The sequence below is a fragment of the Nilaparvata lugens genome, chromosome 5, assembly GCF_014356525.2.
Source record: "Nilaparvata lugens isolate BPH chromosome 5, ASM1435652v1, whole genome shotgun sequence".
Classification (NCBI taxonomy): domain Eukaryota; kingdom Metazoa; phylum Arthropoda; class Insecta; order Hemiptera; family Delphacidae; genus Nilaparvata; species Nilaparvata lugens.
In genome coordinates this window covers 37,362,486-37,375,065 of record NC_052508.1, presented here as the reverse complement: position 1 = coordinate 37,375,065, position 12,580 = coordinate 37,362,486, and the positions used below count along the sequence as shown (strand labels likewise).

The 12,580-nt window shown below is 34.1% G+C and overlaps 1 protein-coding gene across 2 annotated transcripts in view; it reads right to left on the bottom strand.

The window, feature by feature from the left end:
- Window positions 1-1,898: 1,898 nt before the first annotated feature.
- LOC111054298 (zinc finger CCCH domain-containing protein 15 homolog) overlaps window positions 1,899-12,580 on the bottom strand; it is a 28,073-nt gene continuing 17,391 nt past the window's right edge. For both annotated transcript variants that reach the window (XM_022341292.2, XM_039428295.1), the window contains exon 7: window positions 1,899-2,261. In XM_022341292.2, coding sequence (XP_022196984.2) covers window positions 2,134-2,261 — 128 coding nt within the window. In that variant the 3' untranslated portion in view covers window positions 1,899-2,133. The remainder of the gene's footprint in view (window positions 2,262-12,580) is intronic.

Sequence of the window (12,580 nt, the reverse complement as noted above, 5' to 3'; positions counted from 1 at the left end):
ACATGAGCCCTTTGCTTGTGCGTGGGCAATGGAAAGTGCGAGTGTGAGCTATGAGATGATCAAACAAATGTCCATGCCTGATGGATGGGATTCTAACCTGCGACCAGGTACAGAAACACTAGCAGACTGAACTCGGCTATGTAGCCGGCCTTTGAATTTCTAATTCCTCTAATTTCGTTTTTCCCGAAAATTTGACTTTTTTTCAAAAATTACCTAACCTAACTCAAGAGTCAATGGAGATAGAGCTCCGAATTATTACATTTTATCACCTAAAAAAGGCAAGAGTGATTTTTCCGACCAATGGCTCGATTTGGCAAAAATTTCAAGGTTTTTGTCCAATATTTCACTTCCAGTAATAATAATTGCACAAAAACATTAGAGTGTTCGGAGATTTTTCCAGCAAAAAGTATTTGTTACTTGGACTTTGGAACAAAATAGTGCCATAGTAACTTACTTCAAACTGACAAAATCAAGTTAAAATTTCAAAACTCTTAATGGCAGCTTTTTCGGTTAACATGAGTGGGAGCAATGTCTTTCAACAGACACGATATATTTGTCTGCCGATAACCGGCCTACACCTTTGGTGAGTAGCTAGATGTTCCATTTGACTCGGATGTTAATTCTATTCCGACAATATCGTGTCGGTGAGTGTGTAAACGGCCATTGTCCTTGTGAAGGTGCAATTCCTTAGCGGCGTCTCGAGACGCACGGCTATAAGCAGGCGTCTCGAGACGCCACTAAGGAATTGCACCTTAAAACCAGAAAGGGCTCCTAATATGTGATGGCGTTTCGCTACTACTGGTGTCACTATTGTCCCTGTGTGCAGTAGGTTCAAGATGCATATTGAAAATTACAATTACACAAGAGCATACTCACATCTTGATGAGTTACGGTTAATTATTGCGGTACAGATTTTGAACAATATCAAGTTGAAAGTCTATCACCCGGCTGCAAATAATTCTAATAAGACATAACAATTAAATAGCTATATCTAACGAAAGCAATCACAAAAGAAGTAATGAACAATTCGATGACGTCATAAAAGAAGTAATCACAAGAGAAGTAATGAACAATTCGATGACGTCATATTATGGCTGTCATTTATGTCTATATTCGGACAACATGCTTTGCCGTTGAATGAAAAAGCTCGTTGGCTAGAGATTGTTGTCAAAAATTTTCTCATCCACGATTATGGAGAAAAATATTAACTATCTACTTCTTATCAATAAAAAAAAGGAATTAACTTATACATGTACGGGATAAGAGATACACGAACGATGCAACAATAAAAGCCTAGCCAGACGAAGCTTTCTCCAATTAATTCCGTAGCTTAATTGGTAGCACGCGCGGTTCAGGAATCAGACAAAGGTTGCTAGTTTGAGACCAATCAAACTCTTTTTTTTGCTCGAAATTTACAACTCTGATAAAGATTATTCACGTAATTCTGACAAAATAATTCAAAATCATTCTAATTTTCATGTTTCGTGGAAACACGATGGTACGAGATCGATTTCACAACACAAAATTTTAACCAGTGCTAAGCACGGGTTACCTGCTAGTATAATATAATGTAGTTATGTAAATAATATTGGTTTAGGTGAAAAAACGTGTGCATCACTAAACTGAATGTACTTCTGCCCGGGAAACTCGTCCACTATGCAATCGGAAGACTGCCAGACCATTTGTTCCTCAGGGAGAAAATTTGCATTTTAGTCCCTAGATGAACAAAATTCTTAGTAAGATTCACGTCAGATTGTCAGCGTTGGTTGGTTGGGAAGCGATAATGTTATTTTGAAAGGAATATTCACTGTTCAAAGTGAATATCACTACTGTCCCCTTCCTATTAAAAAAAAATTAATAATGGGATGAAGAGACTAGATAAATGGATTTATCAATAATAATTCATAATTGTAATTTGTTTATTTCCTTTGATTCATGCCAGATGCTGATGTTACTTCCACTTATTTTGCCTGTGAGTGTGAGAAGGATTGGCGAGTTGAACTTCTAGATTCCTATATCACTGGAAAATGTCTAAATCGTCTAATTCTTCTTGATGCTGATGTTATTTGCACTTTTTTGCCTGGCAGTAAGTGTAAGAAGGGGATTGGCAAGTTAAATTTATAGATTCCTATATCACTGATCAATGTCTAAATCGTCTAATTCTTCTTCTAAGTCCTCTAAATCATCCTCGGTGAAAAGATGCTCATTGATTGAAACAGCAGCAGCCCCACCTGCAGCTGCCTCTTCGCTGCTCAGCGTTTCTGCAACATTCAATGGTTTTAGTTTATATAAGTCAGGTCAAGAGTTATTCATTCTATTCTTCAAAATAACAAAACAGTTATTGAGGTCTAATTAGTAAATTAGCAATTCATATTCATTTATTAGACCAAAAACACTAGAATATTGGAAAGAAAAAACAGGAAAACGTTAATGTCGCAACTTTTACTGTTATCCCAAGCCGATAGTTCACGTAGTTCTTTCCTATGCAGCTGTGTGACGCTGGTAGTGTCTCAAATTGTGCCGTTCATACAAAATTCATTCCAACGAAACAGTAAAAATTGACAATTATCGATAGTAATCGGCTTGAGATAACAATAAAAGTTGCGACATAAATTCCCTATACCATGAGATATCTACTTACGCTATTGTTTCTCTATGGTATTATAGACTAGTGGAGTAACACATTCCAATTGATGTGACATCTGACATCAACAGCTCCCATGTTTTGGATGGAAACATTAAGCCGGCTGCCTAGAAACAGTTGTTGGGAGTGTCTCGATTATAACAGGTCCTATTCTAAAATGAAGCTCTAAAACCTGGTACAATCGAACTACTTGGCTAATCGAGACGGAATGCTTCGATTAACCCAGTAGTTCGATTGTACCAGGTGGTATAAACTAAACCTGGTCGAATCGAGACAGAGGACCTGGTATAACCGAACTACTGGGCTAATCGAAGCATTCCGTCTCGATTAGCCCAGTAGTTCGATTATACCAGGTCGTCTAAACGATACTTGGTCTAATCGAGACATGGGCATGTCTCGATTGTATAAGCCATCCAGTACAAAGAAAACTATCCATCTTGAAGAAAAACGTATCAAATACAAAATGAAGATTAGATCTTTATCTACAACTTCTTCGCTCTTGAAACTTTCCTACCCTAAAAATAAAAAACTTTCTCGATTGGGATTTGTATTGGTGTCTCATCTCAGAATGTGTTTAAAGCATCGTCTGATAAAGTTCCTTATAAAAACTGAATAAAAGCACTAAATACAAGTTTTTTGGATTGTTCGAATCACAAAATGTCATTTGTAAAGTGAGCCAATTTTCAAAAATGTTCATGAATATTCAGATTTAGAAAAGGCATTGACAATAAAGATATACGCTTTAGCCGGACGGGTTCTATTTTTATGGTAGCGTAGCAACGGGCTGTACTTTATATATAGGCCTACAACAACTCGTGCTTCTGCCATTACATATCTATATATCGTATAAAGTATATATGCTAATATATCAACCGGGTACATCCGATAAGCAGTTTCGCTGACGTTTCGCCATTATAACAAATGACATCTTCGGAGCGCAGTTTTAGTGTGTTTGGAAGTTCTTTCACGTGGTCGAAGGGGGTACCTCCTCCCCTCTCTTTCTTCCACGTGTTCAGCCTGGCGCTGCTGAGTGAATGGAATTCCCGGAGAAGTGTCTGGCTTTTGTGCTGTGTTGAGAATGATTTTCCAAAGGGAAGAGATATTTGTACTGTCATCTCTTTTCCCTTGTTTCTCTATTTCTAGGGCCTCTCGTACAATCCTAACCCGAAAATCTTGAATGTTGGCTATTTGTTTTGAATTCTTAAAATTTATTTTGTGACCTGTGGTTTTTTCATGGTTGTAAAGGGCTGAAGTGGATTGTTTGTTTTTTATGTTCAATTTGTGTTCCTCTATCCTGGCTGATATTCTTCTATTTGTTTCACCTACATACATCTTGTCACAATTCAGGCAAGGAATACTATAGACGCCCTGATTTTCTAGTTCTAATCTCTGAAAGGGGTTCTTTAGAAATTTCGGAATAGTTTGGAGAGGTTTGTAGACTGGTTTGATTTGATGTTTTTCAGTATTCTTCCAATACGGTCGGTAGTACCCCTGATGTATGGAAGAAGGACGGTTTTTTCGAATGCTTTCTCTTCCTTGAGTTTTTCTTCGGGGATTGGAGGTGTCAGTTGTTTTTTCAATGATTTTTCGATTATTCTATTATTGTAGCCATTACACTTCAGTATGGATTTGATTGTCTTGATCTCCTCTTCTTTGCTTTTTTCGTACGTGAGATGAAGAGATCGAAAGATTAGACTATTGACTACAGAGAAGGAGTGTGCGGGGTGATGATGGGATAGTGCAATCAGGTATCTATTTGTATGGGTTGGTTTTCGGTATACAGAGTGTTCCAGACTGCCATTTTTGTTTCTCGAAACAAATTTTGAAGAAGAAGCTCTCAGTATAACAAAACTGAAACCAACCCTTTGGAAGAGATATGTCGACGATATATCATTTGGCCTCATGGTAAAGAAGAACTTTTCGAATTCCTCAATCAGCTGAACCAGATACACCCCAAAATACAGTTCACCCTCGAAATAGGAGAAAGTGCTAAACTACCGTTCTTAGACATTCTAATCACGAGAAACAAAAATGGCAGTCTGGAACACTCTGTATACTGAAAACCAACCCATACAAATAGATACCTGAATGCACTATCCCATCATCACCCCGCACACTCTACCGAGTCTGCTCGGTTGAGGAAGGAGACTCAGTCTCCGAAAATTTCCCCATTTCTAATGTAAGTTTTTAAGTGTTTTCAATCTATTTATATCTTGTTAATACCTGTTTTAATTTATATATATATATATATATATATATATATATTATATATATATATATATATAAATTTTACATTTGAATGTTTCGCGGATGGATATATTATATGTAAAAGAATTAGCCGGGTACATCCGTTTGTTTTGACTTACTTGAGTCTGACGTTTCGTCGCCATCGCAGACATCTTCTGAGGGTGGCGTCGAAATCCACACTGAGTCCCACTGAGGTATTCTTTCGGGGTCGAAGAGCATACCTCCTACCCCCTCCCTCCACTTGCTTGGGCTGGCGCTGTTGGGTGAGTGAAATTCCAGGAATGTTGTCTTGTTTTGGTGACAATGGTGCTGTAGCGGGTTTCATTGTACCAGGTACTGGGCGTTTGGTATTCAAAATTAGCTTCCATAAGGGAGACACGTTGAGGCTGTCGTCTCTTTTATTTAGAGAGCCTTGCTTTTCGATTTCCAACGCCTCTCTCACAATCCTGACTTGAAAATCTCGAATGCTGGCTATTTGTTTGGAATTCACGAAATTTATTGTATGATCAGTATTTTTCACATGGTTATATAGGGCTGAGGTTGATTGTTGATTTTTTATGCTTAATTTATGTTCCTCTATTCTAGCAGAGAGTCTCCTATTCGTTTGGCCTACATATTGCTTGTCACAGTTCAGGAAGGGGATACTGTAGACTCCTTGGTTTTCTAGCTCCAGTCTGTTGATGGGTTTTTTTTGAGATTTGGGAAATGAGTAGATGGGGTTTGAATAATGGTTTGATTTTGTGGGGTTTTAATACTCTTCCAATTCTGTCTGTGGTGCCTTTGATGTATGGGAGGAGTACTGTTTTTTCAAAAGATTCTTCTTTTTCTTGTTGATTCCCTTTTTTTAAGTGGAGACAGATTATTTGTTATTGATTTTTGAATGATTGTAGTTGGGTAGCCATTGGATTTGAGAATGTTAGTCACTGTCTTTATTTCTTCTTCTCTCCGTTTTTCATTGGTGAGATGAAGAGATCTGAAGATTAAGCTGTTTATAACTGAGGAGGATTGAGCCGGGTGGTGATGTGATTGGAAATGCAAGTACCTGTTAGTGTGGGTGGGCTTTCTGTATACTGAATAGTTCAAACTTCCATAGGTTTGTCTCACAATAGAACGTCTAAAAAGGGTAAAGATGACTCTTGTTCTATTTCTAGTGTGAACTGGATTTTAGGGTGTATTTCATTTAGCTGCTGTAGAAATTCCAATAGTTTTTCTTCATCATGAGGCCAAATTATGAATATTACATTATTGTAATATTACATTTTTTTCTCGATTAAAATCGAATCTTCAATTCGAGATCTATAAAACTTGATAGTAAATATCAGAGTAATTGATATGTGGTGTAATATTACATTTTTTCTCACATTGGAATCGAATCTTCAATTCGAGATCTATGAAACTTTATAGTAAATATCAGAGTTATCGATAGACGGACAAACTTTTTGACGGAGAATTTATTATCGTAAATGATTGTTGCATTGTTCCATGGTGTCACCGAGGCTGGGTTGATAGAATTAAAAAGATAAATGGTTTAGTTAAATAGAGATGATATATAAAAATTTAAAATAACAGTTTCAAAATAAAGTTTTATTGAGAACAAATATAAAATGTGAATTCTAAACTTGTAATTTATAATTTTGTTGTTGACGTGTCATGAAGTCATCACTGATTTTGAGGTGTGGTTTTTGTCTGATGACGAAGCTTTCTTGTAGCTTTGCTTCCTCTCTGAAACTAATGGCTGGCTATGTGTGTGTTGTAAATTTTTGCTCTGAATCATTTTTCATTTAAGTGAATTTATTAATGTTTTAAATTGAGTTTTAAACAGTTTATAGTGTTCTATTTTGTTTATATATTTGTTTTGTGTGTATACAAGCCAATAGCCACTGTTTTTCAACTGTAAACTAGATAAGTATTTTAGTTCGTAGTAACTCTAGAACTTAGGCTTATAAGATATAATTCTTTGTCTATTTGTATAATATTTTGAAAAAATTCATCTGAAGATTATAAGTTCATTTGCTCTGAAAACTGGATTTCTCATTCATAGGCGATAGATCCATTCATAGTTTATCAAGAATCTATTACATTGGAGCCGACAACTATCCTTAGGTTAATAGGTGTTAAATGCTATCCAGCCAATTAAGGAAAAATTGGTAGCACGGCAAATGTTACCCCTGTGGTGGGACCGAATTACAAAATAAATATGTCCCAAATGGTACACCATGAAATCCCTGGTTATGAAAAATTATTAGTAGGATAGATATCTTGATAGGTTATGAATGGTATACTGCTGAGTGGGAAATCGGTTCAAGAGAGATCAAGTCCTAATGAATATATTATCTGTGCAGACTAGCAAAATGGCAAACATTAAAAATGATCTGAATCTTATAGCATTCTTAACACAAAAGTTTGATGAGCTAAATGCTAGATTTGATGAGCAAAATGCTAAATTTGATAAGCAAAATGCTAAGTTAGACCAAATGTTTAAAAATCAAAATGCTAGGTTTGATGATATGAAGCAAGAATGTACTAGCATTAGACTAGAGCAGGTTAGTATAAATCTTCTATTGAAAAATGCACATGAAACATTGAGTGATAATCATGAAGATGAAAACAAATTGAAGCAGGATAACAGTAGTGTTAAGATACAGGATCAACTCATTCAAGTTTCTGACAATGTAGGCCTAGTTACTGTTGTTGAAAAAGTCAACCCTAATGAGATAGTAGAATTGAGTAAAGAAGTAGGTAGGGAGTTGTCTTCACTGAAAGTCAACTATCATGAAAGTAATATTGCTACATTGAAGGTTAGGAAAACTATAAACAAAGTGAATAATTACATGAGACAGGTTTCTGTGGAGGTTAGGAACAATGTAAACAAAATGAATGTTGCTTTGAGTCAAGTTGATGAGTTCAACTTTCAACTGAGAATTGAAAAGGTGTATGCAATGCATTCTCAAGTGAACATGAATAACTTTTGTAAGCAAAATGGCTTTGTTGAAACAAATGAACCCATGAATAAAATTATGTTCTTGAAGAAAACAAAACACAAAGTCACCATTGATGTGTTAGTATTCAAAGGTTGTTTCAAGTTGCTTACTTACAAGATGATGACAATGAATCACATGATGAAATGGTATTCCCCAACACACAATGATTAGGAATCCTGTGTTATGCCAGGATTCAGAATAGCATAATCGCTACGCAGTGTATGGTAAGAGTCCATAATTGTGTCTTCTTTCTTTCCTGTAGCCTATTTTTCTTGGCCCTATTTTTCTTTTCAAATTTCGATTCTTTCCTGTCTTTGTGTAATGTTCAGTAAAATTCTTCATGATGCATATCTTAACCAATCTTGTCCATAGTCATTTAAATTTGTATTCTTCTGAAATAATTTTGGAAGTTAAAATAGTAGCTTATTTTCCTAATCTTTAAATTGTTGATAAAACTTAACTTTTCTAAAATCTATCCATTGTAGTGTAAAGAATTGTTTGCTTGTGGTATATTTTTTCATCATGTATTACATATTTTAATCATGTCTATTTTTTTTTAGGTATCATATTAGGTAATTAGGTTTTTCAGAGCAAATTTTGTCCCATGTTCTCATCTTTCATTGCATATCGTGCCATAAGCCATATGTAATTAGGTTATAGTTTTCTTCTGGGCTTTTAACCCATTTTGCATTTTATTTTTTCTTTGCTGTCCAATACTTTGGATTTTTGGTAGACAAGTAGGTGTGATTCTTTTAGAGGTGTGGGCGTGAACCACATACGGCTGGACTCGATTATCTGACCTACTTGTTTGCGATATAAAAACCTTAAGACTGCAACATCAAATGTTTGTAAAAACTTTTGCATACTTTTGTTTTTGTGGTCCGATACTAGAGTCTGCTATCACATTGCCTTACAGACATCTAGGAACTCTCCACCCAGTCACAATAGTCAACATTTTTTTTCCTTCACCAGTTGTTTTTGTGGGAGTGATAGCTCACAATTATAACAAATTAGAGTCATACTTGGAATTTACAAAATTCCATAGTAGTATATTTTATTAAATATACTTCCTCATGAAAGTTTAGTACTGACATGTAGGATAGGCTCTAATTAATCTTTCTCTTCTTTGTATTGTTTTAGGAAATTTATTTACCCAATTTTCTTTTTCTCTTGTTTGTATTTTTTAGGGAACTTATTTACCCATAATTCATCTTGATCGTCTTTGTATTATAATCTTGAAATGTTTGTACTTATTATACAGTCTTTAAATTATAAATTATTTTCAAAAATAAATGGTTCAATTTAGAACATGCTGAAATCTATTCTTATGTATAAATTCTTTTGTTATAATAAATAAACTTCAAAATTTGAAAGTATTAATGAATTGTGTAGCCATATATATGTGATGTATTAATGAAAGTTAACTTGAATAATAATGTTTTCATTGAATAAAAACGTTTTGTTATATTATTAATTGAAATAAGTTTTTGTGATTGATGTCTTTTTCTAAATTAAAAAAAAAATTGTTTGTTCTATAAATTTTGATATGATTGATTATCGTTTGAAATGGATGCTGGAGTGTATGTAGAATTTTTAGTGGGGTTTGTTGATTAGAATTTTGCTGGTATGTGATTGTTTTTTGAGATGGAAACCCATTATTGCCTAAAGAAGGAATAACAGTGGTTATGACTTAGAGAGGCAGTAATGAGATAATATTTTTTGTGTTGATTACTTATGTTGATTGCCATAGATGCAAAATAATGATTAATAATGTTGATTGCCATAGATGCAGATGATTACGTATGAATATTGATTGCCTTTGAAGCAAAATATTATTGATGTTTTGAATGATTTCTTGTTTAATGATTGATAGTAAAGTTTTGTCATGAAATGTAGTTTGTGTTTAGAACATTGAAAAGTCGAAATAAACTATAGTATCCAACAAACGATGATTAATAATATTAAATAATTTGCTTTTTATACAATTTTTTAACAAAATTAAAACTAAATAATTTTGAAACCCTGAATGATAAATCATAAATGTGAAATGAACTTGCTATAAATGAAATGTTATACTAAATGATAATGAAATGCAGATATATTATGAAATGATTGTGAATAGAAGACCAATTGTCTGAAATTATTGAAATATATATTGAAATTAATTTTTGTTGTGATGATCTGATGTTTTTTACAATTTTCATAATGATACAGGGTGTTATGAAATTCTATTTCTATTTTGAAGAATGGATTAAATTTTGATATTTGAACAGTGAATAGATGGAAATGAAATTTTTTCTAGTGAAAATTTGTAATTGATATCTCCATATTTCACAATTTATGTATTGCTGACTGTATAATAGGATGTTAACAAATTTCAATTTTATATATACTTAAAAATAATTATCATGTGTATTAGATTGTATTGATAGCCTAATCAAGATTTTCTTCTTAGTTTATAAGCATTTTAAGATAACAGGTACAGCACAGACATTAACATTGAAATAATTATCATGTGAATCTCGAAATCGACAACAAGTGAATGCCATGCAGAGTGTTAAGAACATTTGGGTGATTTTCGAACTAGTGTGACTCAACTACGCCAATGTCAACACCAATAACTACGCCAAAATCTACGCTGAGGCCTACACCAATAACTACGCCAAAATCTATGCTGATGCCTACACCAATAACTACGCCAAAATCAATGCTGATACCAATGCCAAAATCTACGCCGATGCCTGCGCCAATGCCTATGCCTGCGCCAATGCTGATACCAATGCCAAAATCTGCGCCAATGCTGATGCCAATGCCAAAATCTACGCCGATGCCTGTGCTGATGCCAACGCCAATATCTACGCCGATGCCTGCGCCGATGCCAATGCCTGTGCCAATGCTGATACCAATGCCAAAATCTACACCGATGCCTGCGCCAATGCCTATGCCTGCGCCAATGCTGATGCCAATGCCAAAATCTACGCCGATGCCTATGCTAATGCCAATGCCTGCGCCAATGCTAATGCCGATGCCTGCGCCAATGCTGATACCAATGCCAAAATCTACGCCGATGCCTGCGCCAATGCCAATGCCTGCGCCAATGCTAATGCCAATATCAACGCCGATGCCAATGCCGACACCAAAGCATACGCCAATAGCAATGCCAACGCTTATTGCTGACTTTGTATCTCAAACTTCAACACTACTACATTACCTGGAGGTAATTGCCATCCATGTTCACATTTGCAACTTTGAATTCAAAATAACAGTCACAGTATCATGAAAGAATTGATTAAAAAAAAAATCCTCTCCTAAATTATTCCTGTATGCAGAACTCTAAACCTTGAACACTGAAAGTATCAAAAAACCAAACCTTACCTAAATTAATCCTCACCTAAATTAATCCTGTATGCAGCGTCTATCTCTTTTCCAAAAAACAAATTACATTGTCGTTTCAAGCCTGAAATGTACATTGTATAATTACAAATATGATACAAAATTTACGTGACTCTGTATCGAATTTGGAATGCAGCCATCTACTACAAGCATGAAGCAATGCTAACTGAGATGTCACCTGTATCGAGTTTGGTATGCAGCCGTCTACTACAAGCATGAGGCAATGCTAACTGAGATGTCACATATATCGAGTTTGGTATGCAGCCATCTACTACAAGCATGAGGTAATGCTAACTGAGATGTCACCTGTATCGAGTTTGATATGCATCAGTCGACTACAAGTATCAGCCCAACACTAACGTCATCACATTGGAGTCACACTTAACTGAAAATCATACTGAGTGCCTTAACGGACTGTTTTCCAAAATGTGCATCAATAAAATCAACCGTGTCAATAGTGAAAGAAATGAACATTTTTTGATTTATTGAAATTTTATGTGAAAATTAAATGTAACAATTCATCAATTCATTTAAAAAAAAAAAATAAATAAATAAATAATAATAATTTATTTTTTTTATTCAACATACTAATTTTTTTTATGCAATAAAAAATTAAATTTTCTATCTATTAATTTATGTGCAATTTCAAAAAAACTATTCTTTACATATTAACTTTCTGTTGAGATATTTTCCTTTAAATTATAAAGCTAAATCAAAAGTAATATTGATATTCTATACTTTGAAATATTGTTTGGAAACATATAACAAATGTTATTGATGAATTTTTATAATAATTTTCAATATTATAGGACAACATGTAATGTTTTTATAGAAAAATTGTTACTGTTCTCAAATTTACAATTCAAAATTTTCATTAGGGTCAATGTAAATTTTTTTTCTTTAAATTTTCAAACAGTAAAATTTTTTTATGTCAAGAGGGAGGTATTTGTAATATTACATTTTTTCTCACATTGGAATCGAATCTTCAATTCGAGATCTATGAAACTTTATAGTAAATATCAGAGTTATCGATAGATGGACAAACTTTTTGACAGAGAATTTATTATCGTAAATGATTGTTGCATTGTTCCATGGTGTCACCGAGGCTGGGTTGATAGAATTAAAAAGATAAATGGTTTAGTTAAATAGAGATGATATTTAAAAATTTAAAATAACAGTTTCAAAATAAAGTTTTATTGAGAACAAATATAAAATGTGAATTCTAAACTTGTAATTTATAATTTTGTTGTTGACGTGTCATGAAGTCATCACTGATTTTGAGGTATGGTTTTTGTCTGATGACGAAGCTTTCTTG